Source organism: Columba livia, chromosome 2 (assembly GCF_036013475.1).
Source record: "Columba livia isolate bColLiv1 breed racing homer chromosome 2, bColLiv1.pat.W.v2, whole genome shotgun sequence".
Classification (NCBI taxonomy): Eukaryota; Metazoa; Chordata; class Aves; order Columbiformes; family Columbidae; genus Columba; species Columba livia.
The window spans coordinates 52646623-52667648 of NC_088603.1; the positions used below are offsets into that span (position 1 = coordinate 52646623).

Here is a 21026-nt window from a genome sequence, read left to right on the forward strand (position 1 = left end):
ACTCTGGCACTAAACCATGTCCCCAGGAACCTCATCTATGTGCCTTTTAAACACCTGCAGGGATGGTGACTCCACCACTTCCCTGGGCAGCCTGTTCCAATGCCTGACAACCCTTTCCTTCATATATACACATACAAAGGCTGCCATTTCCCACCAAGCGCCTTCACCACAGCACCAACTTACTTTGGGGACCATGACTTAGTTCCATCCTTTACAAAAATAACACTTGTCTGAAGCCAAAGAACTCAAGAGAAAAGCCATGAAATCAGGTTTTCTAACTGATTTTTTTTAATAAACTATAGAAGAACAAGATAACATTTCAACCAAAGTCATGACAGCTGCATGCTTAAAAGCAGATACATATAGTTTTCTGGATTTTTCTATTTTCTTTAAGAAAAAAAAAAAAAAGAGATAGAAAAATGGTCATGTGAAAGCTGAACAGAATGCATAGATTTCTATACATATTCAAATAATAGCAGACTAAAGCAAGCAGTAACACAACTGGAAAAACGTTTGAACAGCGATTCCAGATCTATGTAACTTTAAAAAGGAAATTTCAGTTCTCGGAATCTTTCTGCTGAACAAATTACATTTTTTTATACAGCATTAAAATAAGCTTTATAAATTGAGGCACTAGAAACAAAATTACACAATAGCTCAAATGCATCTAATGCGCGAACTGAAAAAAATCTACAGGCCAGAGTGTGCTAGAAATCTAGAATTTAAAAGGTTGCCTTAGATTTGCACTTGCTCACATTGACACAGTGAAATTAGTGGAAAACTACTGATTTTCCAGTTAGAGTAAAATCAGGTTCTGATTGCTGGTTCCAAACAGTTGCCTTCCTAGCTTTTTCTCATTGTCCTCGCTTGCCTCTTATGCATTAGCATCACGTGAAAAAAATAATCCGAGAGGTTCCTGTGCCACCCCATTCAGCAATGTTTATAAAGAAATGTAAAGCACCTGTCCTTGTGCTCAGTTTATCTATGGCGCTGTATTCCCTTACTTCATCCTATTCCCCCACATGACTGACCTTCTACAGGATTAATCATATTTTTTTTAGATTTAGATACTTATGTTCTATAAGGGATGCTTATTTTTCATCTTTTGATCCGTATTTCTGTATGAGGATCAGGGAGTAATAAAGACAAGTGGTCTTCACCAAGTAATCAGAGTGATCACATAGCAAGAACTTGAGACAAAGAAAGGAGCTCATACGGACACGTACGCTGCTTTCTTTACGAAGAGGAGTACTCAAGATCCAGTGAGGTTTCCACCCAGATGCTACAATAACTGGCACCCTCTAAACCCCTAACATTAAAATATACCTCGATATTTAAATCAGGCACTTAAATAGAAAAACAAAGCAGTAACATTTAACATTGGTACTGTGATAGCTATTCTGTAAGGCTGGAACCTCTTGCATGAAACACTCAACAAATTAACTGTCCCACGGAACCAAGTAACGTTTGTCAAAAGCTAAAAGAATGGAGAGTCCCTCACTAGACAAGCATGTTTAAAAAGAAGAAAAAAAGGACTGAAAGATGGTTAGCAAATATTTGGTAGAAGCCATTAAGCACAAACTTATATTCTTTGTTATCTAATGCAAAATGTAGTGCAGGTTTATTAATCCCTTGAGAAGATGGATCTACAAGTAAACATTCAATGTGCTTTAACTTACAAGAAAATATTTCTTTCCTCCCTTCCCCCCCAAAAAAGCTTCTCCACTGATAACAAGCTCCCTGAGGGAATACATTAATTTTTTCAAGGGAAAAAAGCAATCATTTAAAAACATGATCTGAAAAGCTCCAACAATCAATAGTTGCTCTGTTTGGAGCCATAACACATTCCTGATCAATATTTCTTTGGAAAACGTGGGTTAGACCAACCAGTCACTGGTTGGTAAAAGGGACCCTGATCTCTCCTCTTTATGTAGTGTTCTGGAGACAAATATAATCGTTCTTTTAAGTCTGTAATGAACATCTATTAGTCCAATACACTTCAAAGTTATAGGAAAATTTTATCCACAAGACTTCATCTACCAACATTTAAATGGTTAATTATAGATTCTGTCACAAAAATACAGAATCAAGGAAAAGAGGTGGAAATCAGTTGTAAGGCTAAACACTTGAGAAGTTATCTTTACGTTATGCAAGTCAAGGGACAAATGAAAGAATCTACAGACGCACAAAACACATTTTTACGGTAACGAGAATGCCAAGTGTTTAAACCATTCTTAAGTAATTTATTTTTTTACTGAAGATTTACAAGGCCTTGATTATTAGACAAAATAGCATATTTTAACTAAACTCAAAAAAATACAAACCGATAGAGAGGGAAATGCTATATGTTTCTGTAGAATATATCACACCCAGTGCTCGCACTGCTTCATTTTTCTCATCTGAACCCATTTATTACTTATAGGATTTTTGAAAAGAAATATTTTGGTCTAGCCAACATGTAGTGTACAGTTTCAGACCACTGAATTAGGCTCTAATTCTGGCATTAGTCTATAATCTAAACCACTGCAACAGATCTTTCAAAGTGGTTAGTGTAATCAAAAACTGATCTAGACATTTTTGAGCAGTTAACAATGAAGAAGAGTTATAGACTGCATACAGTTCAGTATCGTACACTAACGGAAGCTAAAGGTTTTAGTATGCTTATTGCCAATTTCTCCCAAATTCTAACAAGCAGAACTTCTTTGCAGATGCATTATTGCTGAGGGTAATAAGGCTGTTGAGGAAAAGGGTATCCAGGTTGTTGAGGCGGCGGGTATGGTGCTTGTCCAGGGTTTTGAAACACAGGTGAGGGTGCATATGGCAGATTATACTGACCATACATGTATGGATTATAGCCCATTGGCATTGGCATCTGGCAATACCTGTGTGAGGGGAAAAAAATAAAAAAATGAGCACATTTGAGTTGTAAAACACTGATGATGTTAATTTGTAAATAACAACTCATTAATAGATACAAAAAGACATGCAAAAATGCTTCCCTTTCATTTTCCTTTTTGTGCAGCAGATAGTGTGGTAACTTTCAAGGATCAAACATGAAAAAATTTATAATGCATGGAAAAGAAATGCAGTCAGAAAGTAACATAAAGGCAACTTGCTGGAACTAGAACTGTTATACATTGACTCTCTGATGTTTAACATCATTGTACATATTTTAATATTTGCTGAGCCTGCTACTGAAGGAAAGAGCAGCTGCCTTCAATTCCTTGTGATGACTCCAGAAACATGGTAAAAAAGCATCAGAAGAAAGCACATTACTCAACCAGAACTTTTTCTGTGTTTTCATCGCCTTTAGCAAGATACCAAGATTTGAAAAATGAAATATGCCAACACTCTTGAGATAAACACAAACTGATTATACCAGGGCTGGAAATAGTTCACAAACCACTGACAAGCAGCTGCAGTCCTACCTCCCTTCTCCTTTAGAAAAAAAAAAAAAAAAAACAACTAAAAAGAACCCTCCTACAAATGGTAGCAGCAAATGATTCCAACAAGAATTATGTGATTAAAACGGAAAAAAAACCAAACCAAAACAGGAAACATCTTGCCTCAAACACTAAACACATCTTCAATTATAACAATAACTGATTTTTAAATGTCATATGCAACAAACAAGTGCTTTTAGATAATGGGATAATAAAGAACTGCTCAAGTCCTCCCATAGCTTACCCTGGGTAACCTGGGTAAGTTGGGTAGGGAGGTCCCTGTGCCTGTGAAGGTGCAGCGCTTGCTGCAGGTGCGCTGGCTCCTGGAGTAGGAGCAGGAGCAGCAGCAGGAGCGGCAGCTGTTCCAGCGGGTGCTGATGTAGAAGAGGAACTAGTTGCTGCAGAAATCACTGGTGGTGGTGGCCGTGCTGGTGGCTGTGGCTTAGTCCCCTAACAAGAGAAAGTTAATTAAGCTTCTTTCTGGAAGTCCTGGAATCAAAAGCTGTGGTTATATAATGGGCTGATTTTTATTTTCATTTCAAATGGACAGTCTGTATTTACTCTATACAGATAATGATGTGAAGCATGTAAAAAGCAATAAGCTTTCCATTTCAAATCTATAAATTATGAGCACCAATCTCTCCGCAAAGCCTTTAAACTTTGCCCTCCATTACACTTCAACACATTTCCAAATACTCCAATACATTAAGGAGTGATATACACAAATTACAGATCAGTTTGGACTTCCGAAGTACGGACATTCTATCTTCAACCCAGTGATTCCATAGCATATATTTACCACCATGGTCCTGGGTGCTGGAGTGGGAGTTGAAGATGCAGCAGGTTTACTTCCCCCAGCTGCTGTGGTCTGATATGTAGGCAGAGGAATGGAGGGAGCACTGGGTTCCCTAGCAATGCTTTGCTGCAAATCTCTGAAAATGAATGAGAAAACATACAGCTTAGTTTAAGAATTGTTTGTTACACACTTCAGCAAGCTAAGCTACAAAGATGCAACAGACAAAATGTAACATTTAAAGCATGATCATTGAGCTAGGTCTGAATCTGGAGCCCAAACCACCTCCACAGGAACAATCCTCTAGTCAATCCTCCGATTAACTGCTGCAATTATTTTCTAACGAAGTCTTTATGTTCCCACTCACAGAATCACAGAATGTTAGGGATTGGAAGGGACCTCAAAAGATCATCTAGTCCAATCCCCCTGCCAGAGCAGGAACACCTAGATGAGGCTACTCAATACCGTCTATATATAGATCACTGAATCAGCCAAAAGCTTTGGGATGGGAAATTACAGAACAGTCAGAGTATTTGGCAACTTGGAAGCTTTCCTGAGAACCTAAGGAAACACCAAGGCTACAGAAAAGGATAGAACTAAATTTAAGTAATTTTGATAGGTAAAGAGATGCCTAAATACAGAAGAAAAGCAACGTTGTGTTGTTTGTAGAGTGCTCTAAAATAAATAACATTGCATGCAAATACCATACATCTAACAGAACTATTAAAAAAAAAAGAAAGCTAGATAGTCTGCAGTATCATTTTTATATAAGTAAGCATAACTATAAAAAAAAATCCTGGCAAAAATCTGAACTGGTCAACATACAAGCATTCAAGTTCTCTCTACTGTTACCTCTATTGTTAGAATTAGTCTTGGTAAGATACTTTGGTATCTTACTTTGCTAAGATACAAGAAAGCTTTGGTGTTGTGTTGTACTACAAGCTGCCACTGAGCAGCATAATTTTACAGTCAGCTTGTCATGAAAACTCCAAGGAAGTAGTTCTAACTTACATATTCAAAGGAATGTAACGCATTACTCAATGCCAAGATTCAATATTTGAGCTTGGGCAGATTCTTCAGATAGACTTTAGGAAGCACTTAATATTTCAGACAATTTGGGGTAAAAGGGATAGGTGAGCAATACATAACAGCTAGAACTTCATATCTGGCATTCTGAAACAGAAAACAGAGACTGACAACGTCACACATCCTGGTTAGCAACAAACTACAGGCTCCTGTTACACAGCACACAAAGGTGAGCTCCAAAGAACAGAATCGGTAACTTTTGTAGAAACTTGGTAGAAAAAACAAGACTGCAAGAAAAACTCCAAGAAAAATGTCCTCGAAGTAAAAAGGAATGATGGAGAAAAAGCTGGAAATACTGTCTTGATGCTCTGTTACATATGTATATCTCAAAATACTTGTTGCTGATAGTGAAGTGACTATTCAACACTGTATTATACTGAAACTAACAAAAATCAAAACTTAGAAGATGATGTAAGGGATGGAACTAACAATTTTCTTTAAATTATGCTTCAAAGACCAATGGCTTACAGAACAGTGGTACCATTGAGTGAAGTGTATTTTGACTACAAAATGACCAAACGTATTAAATGTGATGCTTAAAAATCTATCAAAACTGATCCTCTAATGGGCAATCATTATGTGAGGGGAAAAAAAAATCTCTACTTCTAAGTGAGAAACTATCTAAATAAATTTGTTTTCATTAGTGAACATGCAGCTTACTGTCAATATTTTTATTGTAGGGGGAGGCAGGGGGATGAGGCAAAACACATATTTTATTTGTTCAAATTGTGGGTTGGGCACACTGAGCAATACATGTTGCACACATATACTACAAATATCCCACATCTGATCATTGCCCATAACCTTGACAGGGTTTCCTGTCAGTGAACAGCTAATACATGAATCAGTAAAAGATATGGCAAGATCCAGCTGCATGTTATGCAAATATTAAACCTACAGCTTTAATACTGAACACAAACATATTAGAGATGCTAGATATTGCTTGGTTAGGCAGCATGCAGCTTCCAAATTGCATAGATGTAGGAAGAGAGGTGGAAGGGGTTGCATACGAGTACTAAGAATTAATTTACAAGCACAATGCCCAACTGAAAAAGAACAGTTCTGCAAAGGATGAAGTTAGGAAAGGAAAAATTTGAGGGCTGAGCATCCCATTCACACCACCATACACGCACAGAAAACCTGCAGTTTCCCCAATTGAAACTTTTATAAAAAATAGCCAGTTGTTACTAAAGGCTACACGCTTTGCCAAAGAATTGATTATAAGGCAAGGCCTTTCAGTTATGCTTTCCTCTTAAGAGCCTAAAACTCACAGCTGAAGCATACTATACCAGTATTGATCGCATGTGGAGGACAACAACAACATCAGAACCCCTCCTGCACATGAAGGACAAGATCTACTTCTCTCCCCAGCAGTGCAGAGAACCCACATAACTAAACAATAGTAAACTGTCAGACCAGATCAGACTATGGGGAGCAGAGGTGGAAAACTAACCGTTTTTCACCCGTGACACCGGGCACATGGAAGGCAATTATACATTCAAGCATTTATCTAATTACTCAAACCAAAATGACAGCAGGAGCAAGGTGCAAAAATGCTAAGTTCCTCACAGAAAAGAACAAAATAAAATTATTAACAGACACATGCCAGAAAGAACAGTGAAATTATAAGATGGCACAGATTCATGCTGAACTGTATATAGGCACAGGAGATCAGACTTCAAAGTAGAGTTTTCCATTTATTTCTACTATCTACCTTCCTATTTTTTTCAGGGGAGAAGAAAGTGGGTTTAGCATTAAGGAAAAGAGAAGGTGATGATCTTAACACACTTGTTCTCCCTTTCTCACTTCATCAACTACCATAATAAATGTGTCCCCAAAGATTAATTCCTGATAAATACTTAACTGTTTCTACAAAGCTTAAACAAAATATTGAAGTCTTACTTGAGCAGTTCATCTCTTTCAGTCTTGCGAGCAAAGACAATGTCACTGCATTTATTTTGGAATTTCAGCAGGAGTTCCGTCAGCTCATTGTAAAACTAGTGAAAAAAAACACAAACACAATAACATGCCCAATCAATACCTTCAGACTACATGCTCACATATTTCTACATACTGATCCAGTTATAGTTGTTGTATCATTACAATGTGCAGAGCCTGCCATTCCAGTAAAGTTTCCTAGTGCATTTTATTCTGCTTTTCAAGAACAAACATTAGTCTGCTCTTGTCCATCCCTGTAATATCATACAATGTTGTTAGGTTTTTATACACATGTGTGTATAAATATAAAAATTGTTTAAGACAACTAGAAAATGTATTACAACCAGAACAAAGCTAGATTACTTCTGGTGATTAACTATTTATTGTTTAAAGGATAACTTTCTTTTTAATTTTACTGCCTTCAGTCAGTTCCATGTATTCCATTTGTATAGACATTCCAGAGTTTCATTTTCTTTTTTCCTCTGGTGAGCTACCAATAAACCAGCAAAAAGTACTTAATACAGAAGCAGTGAGACACCTTTCAGAAGCCCAGATTAAAAAAAAAAGGCAAGCTAAACAAAGCCCGTCTCACCTCTCCTCATGTACGCAAGTAGCAGTATATAAAATACAAATTTGATAAGGTCATTAAATACCACAGGAGAACAGATGAAAACACTCCCAGATAAAATGGCTCATCTGGGTACTTCAGCATCAGTTCAGCTGTAATTAACACCTCTTCAATGCAAACTAATACTCAGAAAAGTTTACTTTTCAGATAGGAACAAAGAAGCCTTTCAGAGTTATCAAAACAAACAGAATTTGAGCAACTCACCATCCACAGTTCTGCAGTAAAATCCTCAAAATCACACCTCTCATACAGCATGTGAGCAAATCTTATTATGATTTTTGATTCGCATCTCATTGTGCAAATAAAAAAAAAAAAAACTCACAACATTCTTCCAATCCCTTAAGCATTACCCTACCTTTGTGCCTTCTTTTAAATTGGCAACAAGTTCCACAAAGTTGTCATTTGCTACAGCTAAGTTCTTCAAAACTTCTTCTCTTAAATTAGATTCGTTGTTTGATTGTTTCATCTTTGAAAATTCCTGATGTGCATTCTTAAAAGGGAAAAAAAATAAGCAGTGAGAATGATGTAAGCTAGTTCCACAAAAGATTCTGTATCTTTATTTTTTTCATTATACTCATTGCTTCTACCGCCTTTTCCCAAGACCTACCTTTCCTCACCTTCCATCCTCACATTATACTTCCCAATACTTGCTGTCTGCCAAGTGCAGTGGCTGTTTCAGAACTACACATACATTAACTCACTGGCAGCAGGTATCAGCTAATTCTCTGTTCTGATGTGGGCTGCTTTCAGCTAATTCTCAAGTTCATACTGCAGACTCTCTTTCAGAGACTACACTAATTAGGCTCTCTCCTTCACTGATATTCATAAAGTTAGTCTAAAAGCAAGCTATTTAAAGGACAGGGAACTGGAAAACTTACAGAAGAATCACCTACCTCTTCAGGGGTTTTTGGGGAAAATAAACAAACAAGCAAACTTAAAAAGACTACTTCAGCTGCCAGAAGCAGCCAAACTTGAACTTCAGGACATTCAAACATCAAAGTAACGTCCATCAAGATTTTAAAAGTATGTTAGGTTAAAAGATATCTCAATACTAAATCTGTAATAAACATGGGCCCTGTTGTCATTTAGAAACAATTTTTTCCCCTTTTGGAAAAGTCTCTTATTCTTGCAATCCAAGGTGCAGTCAGAAGTTGCAAGTTATGTTGTGCACAAACAGGCCCCATCGTTACTCAAGCCACTACTGTCACTTGTCCAAGAACTAGCACTTCCTCTTTTTCCAGATGTTTCAAGTACCTGTCTGTAATGATACTGACAAATTAAGGCTAAATTTATAACTAAACTTTGGGAAATTCTCATTAATTTTTACTTTCATGAGCTTTGCATGTGCTGCAAGTCAAGCACATAGTAAATACCAGTTAGGAATAAAACAAAATGTACTTCAGATATCCAAAATATCTTCTAGTAGACAGAGAGGACAGGTCTTTTGTTACCCCTGAACAAAGTATTATGATGGCATGAGAGGAAAAAACAAAACAAAACACAACACAAGCTTCTTAACATACCAACTAAGCCTCTTTCAGGGGCAAAGCCATCTGCAGAATCGGGCTAAAAAAAAGATCCAAGAGAACTGACACTGGAGCTCTCAGTAAGTTTGCTAAAAATTCAGAATTCTTTCCAGTGAACACAAAAAATAGCCCTGGATACTTCAGTGATGAAAGGAGTACAGCAGTATCAACTGGCCTATGACAGAGTAACAAGCAAAACAGTGTAGAAAGCAAAGTGAGATTTTTAAAGCACTGGAGAGGTAAAGGAATCACTGCTCCTTAGTTTAAGAGGAAGGAAATCACATACAACGTGTTGTACCTGAATGTTTTTGAGAAGTTCTTCCTGCTTTTTCAGAGACTCTTGCACTTTCTGTGTGTAACTTCCATAAATTCTGTCCAACTCAGTCACAGAGATAGCCTCCTCATTTATAGCACCATCCTGCGCAAGCGCAGTCAGGAATTTGCTTGTCATGTCAAAATTTACAGATTTCAGGTCATTTTCCAGTTGTTCTCTCTCCTTCTTAACTTCATCCAGATTGGCCAGCAAAGTTCTTAAGACATTAACAACCTAGGCAATAAAAATTGTCAGAAGTTAGTATGTTTAGAGGAATTACTGTGGAAGCATACTCTACCATTTGTTTCCATCTTGCACTCCTCATTGATGCTGGCAACACTACTGCATGAGTATTTGTTTATAAATGTGTTTCAGATGAGTAATCAGGACAAAATGCAACAAAACGAAGATATTCAACCTTTCTCAAGCTGTATTTTCCTCTAAAGATTTGCATCCACTAATAACACTGAATTACTACAAAGGTTTTTAAATCTATTTTTTTTTTTAATTTATCAGATACCTTCCAATAGGATATTCTAAAAAAAGGCAGTCAAAAACACTGACTTCAAATCAGTCCTATGAGAAAAATAATCACATCACTGTAGATGAAACATGACTTTCTTTCAAAGCAAGTTCATGTAATTGCCTAACACTTTAAAATACTGGCCCATGTTTTTTACACTGCTTAACTGCCCCAAGAACCTGAGCGCTACACCCCACCACCATACATAACAAAAATATTCATCAAGGACAGTTCTGTTTATAATCATCAACCGGTCTTGCTGTCCATGGAGACTGAACTTGCTCACATTAAGTGTAACAAAATATACCCAAGCAAATTTTAAACCAACTTGTTTTCCAAATGTTAGTTAGCTCCTGCATCAACTGTGACAGAAACAAGAGCAGCTAAGGATCAGCTTCCACATCAATTCATTTAAGTTTACTTGGTTTGATGAATATCACTTTTATTCACGAGAGAGACAAATTTCAACACTTTACCTCACTTCCTTGTAACGTTTTTGCTGGGTTGGCAGAAGGAATGGCTGCATTGAGTTCTGACTCTGGCTTACACAGAAGTGCAATCGTATCCCTGTGAGACTGATAGCGCTCTTTAACTTGGCCATCTGCTTGCACAGCCTTGCTCAAAATATTTTGGTAATTGGCCCCCTCTGGTGGTAGGATGGAAAATGTTTGTATTATTTCAAAGCTTGTTTTATCCAAGCCTTGCATCACAGCAGTTTTCATGCTTTTCAGCAAGTCTTCGTACATTTTTATGAGCCTTCACATTATGAAGTAATTAAGACTTATAAATAAAATATGTTTATAAGTTATGTCTTAAATAGTCCATAATATTATTTAAATAGACACCTATATTAATTCTCCAGAGAAGCATACAAACATATATGAACACTGGTTTGAGCTACTCCCCAGATTTTAATCCCACTAACTTTGTCAAACTGAGGCAGTGGTATCAGTCCCTTCTTAGCTTCAAAACAACACATATTAAGGGCACAGAAAACATGCTATAATGATGGCTCCAAGTAGTCTGAATGACTGCTGGAGGAAAACAAACCACCAAATCAAAGAAAAAATAACATCTTGAGGGGAAAAAAAAGAGTGAATATACAAAGAAAAGTACACTGAAATATTTAAGAGATAAATGCAACCAGATTCTTAGGAGGGAATCCATTTTTCATTACATATGCTTTCTGAAACTTTAGCGTGCACTTGGACTCCAATGGTACAAAACCAGCAGCAAATTCTCTGTGCTATCACAACTCCAAATAATGGTGCTGACTGCAATGAGGATATTTTGGCATAACCCCTCCTAAACTGAAATTTGTATCTTTAAAGATATCAGAGCACTGAAAATTACTTTAATTTACATGATGAGAATGGACATTTTTAGAGCAATCCCAGAATCCAAAGCATGAAACATGAACTTTACCTGCCCTTAAAGGCTTATAGAGTTCATTGGATGGCGTTCTCTGCCAGCGTTCTTTGAATTTTGTTCGCAGGTCATTGTCTGTAGTTTCTTCTTCATCTAATAATCTTAGTGACTACAGGAGAAAAACGTTACATGCATTATAAGCCATTCTAAACATGACATAGCTACAAAATATGCAGCCAGTGTAGAAAATACAAAGACTTCTTATACATCCTATATAAGTTTAATTTGGCAAATGAAAAACAGGCATGAAAGGCACACGTCACTCAAATTCCTTTAGAGTGCTTCCTCCTCGCCTTAACAATTTTTAAAACAATTTACTGGTAAGGGAACAGCCATGTGTGACAGCACAGTTTTTGTATGGACCAAACACTTAAATAGCATATTTCTGAAGTGCTATTAAAGTTACAAGCATTTTTGATAATCGTGCACTTTTTCTATTGCCATTTAAGAGAAAAAGGTCAGTGATGGCGTTTTTCAAGAATGTTTTAGTGTTGGCAGTTGCTGAGCTTACCTCATCTAAAATCTCCTTGTTCCTTTGTAGCAGTTCAGGCAGATCTTTGATCAGCTGATCAACAGTCTGAATTCCTCCCTGTTCAATCACAGACTTAGACTTGTTCAAAATAGACTGAGGAACAGAATCACCAGATATATCTTCAATAGCAGCAGGCAGATTGAGGGAAGCCAACACACTGAGAAAGCCAACATGATAAATAGCAAATTGTTTAGATGGTTTTATCCTGTAAATAACACTTCTATCCAAACAATCACACAATTATAATAGAAACAGAGTATAATGTATTCCTGGACAGAAGCTTCAAATTGAAATCTCTAAAATTATTCCTAGTATATACCTCACCAAAAACGAGCTTCAAAGCTTTTAAAAAGCTAAACGAATCCTAGTATTTCAGCACTTAAAAAATATGGCAAACACTTTCAGTAGTAACTATCTGGTAGATAAAGAACCAACTGCCTCACGTTATATTCCTATCTTTCAGCTTGATATAACTTTTTTGTTATTATTTAAAGAAAAAAAAATGTGGGTGAGGAATATAGTGTATTGAGTACAATCAAGCTGACCACTGGAATGTGAAAATCCTTCTAGATTAATGGAACTGGAAATTTTTCCAAAAAAGTGTCAGACTCCTAAAAATGAGGAAAGATTGAAGAGAATTAAGTGCTCTTTGTTCTTAATACGCTTTCAGTCTTAGCATCTGCAGATAAGTAGTTCTAAATACCCCCGCTATGGTTTGACAGCTAACCACATAGTAATAAAAAAAAATGCGGCTGTAATCTGGATGTCTGCAGGCTGCAAGGCAACCAGTATTTATAGGCTGTTCTGTAACTCCTCTTGATAAATTTAACAAGCTGCCATACTCACCCATTTGCCAGATTTGTGGCTTCTCTCATCTGGGCTATTGACCTGTTCACTAGATCTGCCTTTCTCTGGTTATAAACACTCACGGATTGCTGAACTTGCAACGGAACCATCTTCTCAAACAGGTCTGCAATTAAAGTAGTATAAATTACTCAAGTTGCACCGTGAAGGTAAAAGGACACAAACATCCCCACGGCTCTTTTGTACAGGTTGTAGTACAGAGACGGATCTAAACAATTTGAGATGCTCTCCCACACTCCCCGAGATGTCTTGAAAAATGTAAATAGATTTCTACAGGTCTTTAGATTAGATTTCAGTTTTTAAGACTGAAATTGATTTAGAAATAATTTAAAGGCATTATATTTAAAACAATTGTAGGATCACAAATCAGATTTTCCTTATGGCTTCATCTCTAATTCTGCTTTTCCAAAGGAAGAAAATGAGAAAGCGGAGAGGTTATAGTTTTCCAGAACTCCTCTGTACAGCCAACAAACTGAAATTTCTCGTCTTTATGGAAGACCAGCAACTAGGTTAGTTAAGATTGTACAACTGGATACTTTTCCCATATGTTTGTGTTCCTTCTGAAACTAAAAAGCTTGGTTTAATATAGAAAACACAGCTGCTGAGAAAATGTTTAACACATAACAGTTTTCAATCTGTGCTTTATTCTTCCAGTACTTTTTTTTATCATCAAGTAGTAGAACAAACTGGAAAAGACAAATGGCACTTTCAAAAACACTCCTGTACATTTAACACAATTCAAAAGTAAACGTTTACTTTTTCATGGTAGAAATGAACTTTGGTGGTGATGTGTTTCACAAGGTAACAATTACCCTGTTCGCTCCACACACTTCGCTTACCAGTGAATTTCTGACTGAGGGGAACAACAACTGGAGTAGACTTCACAAGACTGGCTTTTCCAATGGACTCCAAATCTTTCAGGTCAGGAACCCGGTCATGGTAAATGAAGTCATTGTCTTTTTTGGCAGCTGTAAGTGCACGGTTGATTTTGTCAACCAGATCTTTAACATTTATATATTCATCATAACGAGATGCCACTGTTTTCACCAAGTCTGCTGCATGCTAAAAAAAAAAACAAAAAAAAAACCAAATGGTTAAGATTAATATAACTTTTCTTTCTCCTTTTCACATATACCTAGGAAAACCAACGAGTCTTCCAGTTATCCAGGTAACTACTGCCAACGCATATGATCAATATTATTATTTCCTTGAGAAAACATTCTCTTACGTATCAGAAAGGAAAAAGGAGATTTTACCCAGTAAAACAGTTCAGTGGGAAAAAAAAAAAAAAAGAACAAAACTAAAACAAACAGTAAGCAAGTTCTTATCTCACAATAGCTTCACTATGACTCCCCAAAATCCAAAAGAAGTGATCATGAGGCAGTAACACTTCAAACACCCATTCACAAAAAAAAAAAAATTGAAAAAAGGCAACAATGTCATTTTCATGGTATTTAATAAAATCCACAGCTTGCTTTTCCAGGTAACTTTATATTGTTTCTGAAACCTTACTCACTTCCTCACGTTCACGAACAGTCCAGAGCCCTGCTTTTCACATCTGCCACTAACACCCACCTAACCTTGAGCTAAGAAGCTACAGAAATTCTGCTGGAATCCTACTGCAAATTAAAATAAAATACCAGTGTCTGCTGTCTCTTTGCTTCTGTCTGCTCAGCCTAGATGCAAGGCTGAGATATCTGGTTTTGCTACATCGAATTGACTGCAGGAGAGATGCAAGACAAAACACTATCCTTTGATTGTATCTGTTCAATCTTATCACTTTGTGTTGTAAATATGTAAAAACAAAATCCTGAGAAGAAATGTCAGCTGAGGTATACAGAAACTCGCAACAATTCAAAAACTCAGACTTCTTGGGATTGTGAAACAGAACCTGAGCTACATCTGAAGTGAAGTATATTTGAAATTTGCTGAGATTTTGTGCCACTTTCCGTTGTGCCATAAATCACACAACAGTAGTTTTGGTTTGATACAATACTACAGTCTAACCAGCATTTGCCAGAAACAGAAAATGAGAGAAGAAACAGGGGTGTGCATATATACTTTAATTTAGAAAAATTTACACTAATTTTCCACACCCCCCCACACTTTACCTACTTCCTGTAACACAACATGAAGAAAAATCATGGACACAAACTAATTTACTATACAACTTAACTATAATAGTAAATTTGATATAGCCAGACCTGTCAAGAGTGAGCACAAAAAAAAAAATACATTAATATTCTGTCACAGTAGAGTCCTAGAAAAGGAGGACTGCTAGGCAGATTTGAAACTCAAGAACAAACAGATATACCTTCATCTATCACCTAGTAATGTAGTCATAACAACTTGCTATTACAAGTTCATAGAGGCACTTCATTGTCATGAAAGTATACAAAGAAGTTTCAAGCTCCACCCTGCACCAAGTCAATAAATGCATAATGGTAACTTTCAAAATGTCAACATGATAGTCTTATTTAAGTCTCTCAACTCTCCTGCATATCAATAAATAGATATTGCACACGGATCCTACAAAGTCAGATAAAGTGACACTTCATCCTCCAAGTACCAGCGGACCTGAAGTAAGAAGTTATCGAACTTAAAACACGAGAAGACCTTACTCATTACATCATCTCTATCTAAGTCACTCTAGAAACCAGATACAGAAGCATAAAACTATAGTTTTTAAATCAGGATTGTAGGAAAGGAGTTATGTATAGACTGGACAGAATTTTAATGTTTTGGATATTATTTTAATAACATTACTTGGAAAATTTAATAACGAATCTGCTATATTAGTGATGCTGAGATAAGAAGCCCATGCAAATGTAAAGATACAAACCTAACAAGGCAAGCAGTATCAAACTGGCCAAAAATCATTAAAATACATCTTTATAAAAGCTTCAGAGATAACTCTCACCTTTGCAGCTGCTAATAATTTGATTCATGTGATAAACATGCTCTGCAGTTTTTTTAATACATGTCATTCTTAGCTATTTGAATTTTGGAACTCTGAGCTAGCTTTTCAGGATTTAAAGTTTTGCCATATTTTTGAGAGAAGAAAAAAAAGTTACCCACCTGTAACCTCCCAATTTCTTCACCAAATTTCTTTTGCTGTTTTGCCACGATAGATTGATGATATTCTGCATTGGCCTGCATTATGCAGTGCTTTGCAGCCAGAACAGGAAACACCTCCTGGAAATAAAAATACTGACCAGGGGAAAGTCCAACCACAATAACCACCACAGACAACATGGGATGCAGGAAGAAAAAGGAAGAATAAAAGGAAATTAGAATCACCCAATTAATGGTTTAGATAGGTTAAAACATTAGAGGTAAATGTCAGAGACCACATGATTTCACATGGACTGAAAACAGTCCTCTCTTGTTCTTTTCTTTTTAAATCCATTGTTGCAAAATACTTAGTTTCCGTTATTTTACATCACATGAACTATTATTCAAATTCAAGCCATGAAGTCACAACATTTACTCTGAAAGTTAGAAATGCATGCATGTATTAGAAAGGATAGTTGCAAGAACACCTCCAAATTCCCCCAAGACAAAGCCAAGACCAAGTGTTCTTAAAAAAAGGGCAGAGAGGGGAAAGTTAGGCCTGTTTGGGTTTTTATTTTGTTTTTTTGTTTGGTTTGGGAGGGTTTTTTTTGTTTTTAATTTAACAAAGCAATTACACCTAAATCAGCAACAGGCCTACTGAGAAAATAACTCTAAAATTAGGAAATCAAAGAACAAATAGAGAGGACCAGTAAGCATTGACAAGGAAAACAATTCAAAAGTCATTTTTAGACTTTTATATAAATGCACTTATCTTTGCAGGAATACTAACCAACACATGAAAAAAAAACACATTAACCTGCAGCCCACAGTATAGGCATGGTCTTTGATCAAGGATTCAGCCTTATTGCTTTATTTCTTAAATCAAGGAACAGTGGAAAACCACAGCAATATCTTAAAGACCTCAGTATACAAAGGCCTGCTTCTGCTCCCACAAAGATTAAAAAAGAGGGCAAATTTGAAAGAAAAAGCTGTTCAGGAGGACTTGCAACTAAAGTCCGATGTTTGAAGTCAATATCTATTTCACACTCATAAAAATGTAACTGTTCTCCAAGCTGGTGTTAACTCATGGAACCAGCAAACCCTATTATGTTCTCTCTAATAATCAATTTACAGATTACTGTGCAACTGGAACAGGGAGGAGATCTATGGCTTAGAAAAGTCCACAACAAGAGACAAAGCAACGCCTTTATTATATCTCATTGCCACTCAGAAATTGTTCATGAACATAATACTTAAGTGAAATATTAGCCCTATCTGTCAGATGTCACAGAATGTGTGAGAGGAAATATGTGCGCATATAAAATAACGTATCAAGTTGCAACCAAGCAAGATATCAGTTTAACTTCTAAAAAACTTCTATTTTGCAAAAATATATATCGAAACTCACTGACTGGCCTACAAAGGCATTTGTGTAATGTATTGCTTAAGAATAAAAATGCACACTTTTGCTCTAGAACTGTAGCCCTTACCCATACAGTTTCTATCACAATTTTATTCTGCATTAGAAACAGAGGGAAAAAAAAAAAGAAAAAAAATAATCTGATTTCCTTTTCCCCATGGATAACAAAAGCAACTTTAGCAAATACCCTGGCAATAATTTGACTAAGATTGCCGTATTAAGTTATAGAACCAGATATCAACCACTTCCATTTATCAATGGTAAAAAATATTTTTAGTAAGTTTTCTAGTGTAATTTTTGTAAATCTAGTATATTTCACATTTTATTTGTAACAAGAAAGACCACTGCAAGCTGGAATAGGTATTTTAGAGTTTTGAAAGTATTAACAAATGAAAAATAACTGCAAATTAGCAACAAGGGATGCTTCCCAGGGACATCCACAAAGAAACCACCACACACTATGGAAGACAATCTCCTACTTAGGTAGATCTAAATTTCAAGAGTCCAACTTTTACATTTGTAACACTGGACAAAAAGTTTTCTGCTGTTTTATGATCGGAAAATAATTGATACATTGAAAACCTGTTCATTTTTAAAGTACTTGTTATACAATACATATTCAAAGAGTATGAAAAAAGATCCTTCTGCATCTTCCATAACCAATAGCACTCAAATGAGCAGATAAGACTAAATTGACTTAATTTAAAAGTATCAAGATTGTTTTGGGGTGGAGGAAGAAGAGAAGACAGGCAGAAGGACAGAGGGCACACACTGACTTCCACTCATGTTTTTCATTAACAGGTAAGTGAACAGTACCACTGTATTCATGCTGTCAACACAAGAGCAAATTCCACATGAAAACATTGAGACTAGAAGCCAATTTAGCTCCATTAGAAAGTATTAGTTTGAAAAACATTTAGTAAGGCATTAAGTACCAAGAAAGCATCCCTAAACGCTATTACAAACATTACAAGCTCACTTTACACAAAACACGTTGAAAAAACAAACACACTATCTTTTGCCTCCTAGATTCTTCACTGTTTGTCAAATTGCAGGCTCATTTCACTGAAATGTAGGAATGTCAGCTTTTCTTGAGGATACATTTTAAGTGTATTCTATCAAGTACATCATAAACAATAACAGTTACGCACAATAACAGCAGATCTCAGATTATCTCCATGAGAGTTACTAACCTTGGGCAAAGTATCTTTATATTGACATTGTTTGTAAGCATCTCCATAGTAATCTGCAGCTTGGTTAGCTAGTTTAGCTATGATAGCATCTTTCATTTTATCTAGGGGGAGGAGAGAAAACACAAAGAACGATTATGATTATCATCAGTTTTTACAAGTCAGCAGGAAAATTACTTCATTTTCAAACAGCAATAACTGCATTTGAAGGGTTTAACTTTACATTATAGCTCCAAAGTGGGATCCCATTCTTCTTTCTTGACACTCAGCTGCAGTTTCCAGATTTTTGTACTTTAACCATGACACTGAAAGTCCAGTCAGTTGTAGAAGAGATCTTTTGGCAGCCGCTGGCATTTATGCGGGATTAAGAGTGATGCTTTACTACCTCAGAGCAATGGCAAGCTGCCAATAAAAGCTGCAGTCCCACTCTAGCTCTGGCAGCTTGTTCCCAGCCCTTCTCTTGTGCCAGCACACGCATTTGTGCGGCCACAGTCAATTTAACTGAAATTTAGTTAGCAAAGAATAGTTAAATTTTCAGCAGGATCTGTTCTCTAGCCCAGCTCCATGTCAGGACTCATACAAATTCACAGAAGGACAACAGAAGAGAAGGGACTGGTCCTTTCCACAGTGCTCTGCAGCACTGTTACGTGATAGTGAGTATAGAAACACCATCCCTAGACATAAATAACCACAGTTCCTCCAAGTGGTATCCACTATTTCATATCAGAGCTGCATGTGCCTAGCGGCAGTGCTATTCCCTGCCTCACGTCCTCACCCTGTTCCCAATGCCAAAACTGTTGAAACAGAAACATGCTTCATCGATCTTTACCTTGTTTTATTATCACCTCTGGGCTGCAGTAGCAACTGAGCCTTCCAAGAGACAGCAGGCAATGCAAACATCAGCTATCCACTCTAAAGAGCTGCCCTTACAAACAAGTATCCTCTGACTCAGGTGATTTTTATGTACTGCCAGATTGATAAGCATGAATGGGGGGTATGGGGAGATAAGGAAGTCTGCATAGTATGCTTAATTGCCAGAATTAAATCAAAAGAATTCCCAAGTGAGCTGCTCACTCCAGCATATTCGCACATCTATTTACAACACTTCAGGCACGAGCTATGATGTAATGTATTTACTTTCAATGAGGCAAATGCATTTAAGGTATGCCAGAAAGACCTTTTCACTGTGGAATGGGATTTAGATGACAAATGGAGAAAAAGGATCTTATCAGGCCTAGCAACTTACTCCTTTGCTAAAATGTTTCTGTCCAGGGCAGAATTTAATAAAACCAAAGCAAATAATATCTAAATAGACTGTTCTTCTAGCCCCACCTAGTGTGTGGTAGTAGCATCTTCCGTCATAGAGCTTCAGCTCTAAGAAAAGAGAATTAAAAAATACTGGCATATTAACTACATCTCCATTAACAAAGGAAATGTTAGAGGAGACACACTTATCCATGCAGAGAGCTCGGAATAGATCTTTCACCATCAGAAGCTTTAGCTTTTACTCACATATCTTTAAAATATTGCAGCTACAATGCAAGCCTTGAGATGGAAAAGCAAACAAATGCAGACTTAAAGAAAACATTACGAAAGACTCAGAAATGTAAAGAGCTGATCTGTAGTTAAGCAGTGAGTTAGACTTCAGTGACCAATTTGTTTTTTGCTGAACACTTTCACATTCTTTCAACTTGTGAATAAACTCAGTTAAATCAGATATAACGTTATCAGCTAGTAAGCTGCTAAATTGACTGTCCCACATGAGAGAAAAAACAGAAAATCACAAGTAAGCTAGTCAACGGAGCAAGAAGCTAAATTTGAGTTTTGAAATCAAACTTTGATGCATTTCCACTTGAAAAAACAGGTTTCTGAAATTAATTGTGTTGTCAAACATGATTCTTCAAAAAATGTCTTTCCTGGCAGGGAAAAGAACCTCTACATCTCGCAAAATCTACAACCTCTATAGCCAAATGATTATTAACCTTACTGTCCTTCTAACATTGGCAGACTTGTTGTCTTGGGAATAGTCACAAAAATCTTAATTCACTGAGCACATGTGGGTTTTACATCAGCCTTGCTTTGTCTTTTTCATGTTTTGGATAAGAAGAACTCAAGAAGGTAACAGAAAGATCTATTTCCCATGCAAAATGAGCTAAGTGTCTCCTCCTGCTCTGAAGAAAAGTTTCAGACGTTTGTTATACAAATTTATTTCAAAGCAAGGCCCAAAAAGCCAGAGATTAGAACACTGCTACCAGAATGATAAAGAACATAAACATAATTTATCGGTT

The 21026-nt window shown here is 36.6% G+C and overlaps 1 protein-coding gene across 2 annotated transcripts in view; it reads right to left on the reverse strand.

Annotated features, from left to right (window-relative positions):
• Nucleotides 1–265: 265 nt before the first annotated feature.
• PDCD6IP (programmed cell death 6 interacting protein) overlaps nucleotides 266–21026 on the reverse strand; it is a 34721-nt gene continuing 13960 nt past the window's right edge. The window contains exons 6-18 of one of the 2 annotated variants that reach the window (XM_065051973.1): nucleotides 18742–18842; nucleotides 16153–16269; nucleotides 13914–14136; nucleotides 13057–13180; nucleotides 12190–12367; nucleotides 11676–11787; nucleotides 10727–10896; nucleotides 9713–9961; nucleotides 8244–8378; nucleotides 7225–7319; nucleotides 4243–4375; nucleotides 3688–3893; nucleotides 266–2882 (exon numbers count right to left, since the gene is read on the reverse strand). In XM_065051973.1, coding sequence (XP_064908045.1) covers nucleotides 2714–2882; nucleotides 3688–3893; nucleotides 4243–4375; nucleotides 7225–7319; nucleotides 8244–8378; nucleotides 9713–9961; nucleotides 10727–10896; nucleotides 11676–11787; nucleotides 12190–12367; nucleotides 13057–13180; nucleotides 13914–14136; nucleotides 16153–16269; nucleotides 18742–18842 — 2012 coding nt within the window. In that variant the 3' untranslated portion in view covers nucleotides 266–2713. Of the gene's footprint in view, nucleotides 2883–3687; nucleotides 3894–4242; nucleotides 4376–7224; nucleotides 7320–8243; nucleotides 8379–9712; nucleotides 9962–10726; nucleotides 10897–11675; nucleotides 11788–12189; nucleotides 12368–13056; nucleotides 13181–13913; nucleotides 14137–16152; nucleotides 16285–18741; nucleotides 18843–21026 lie in introns of both variants that reach the window. The other variant, XM_065051972.1, reaches the window with a different exon arrangement.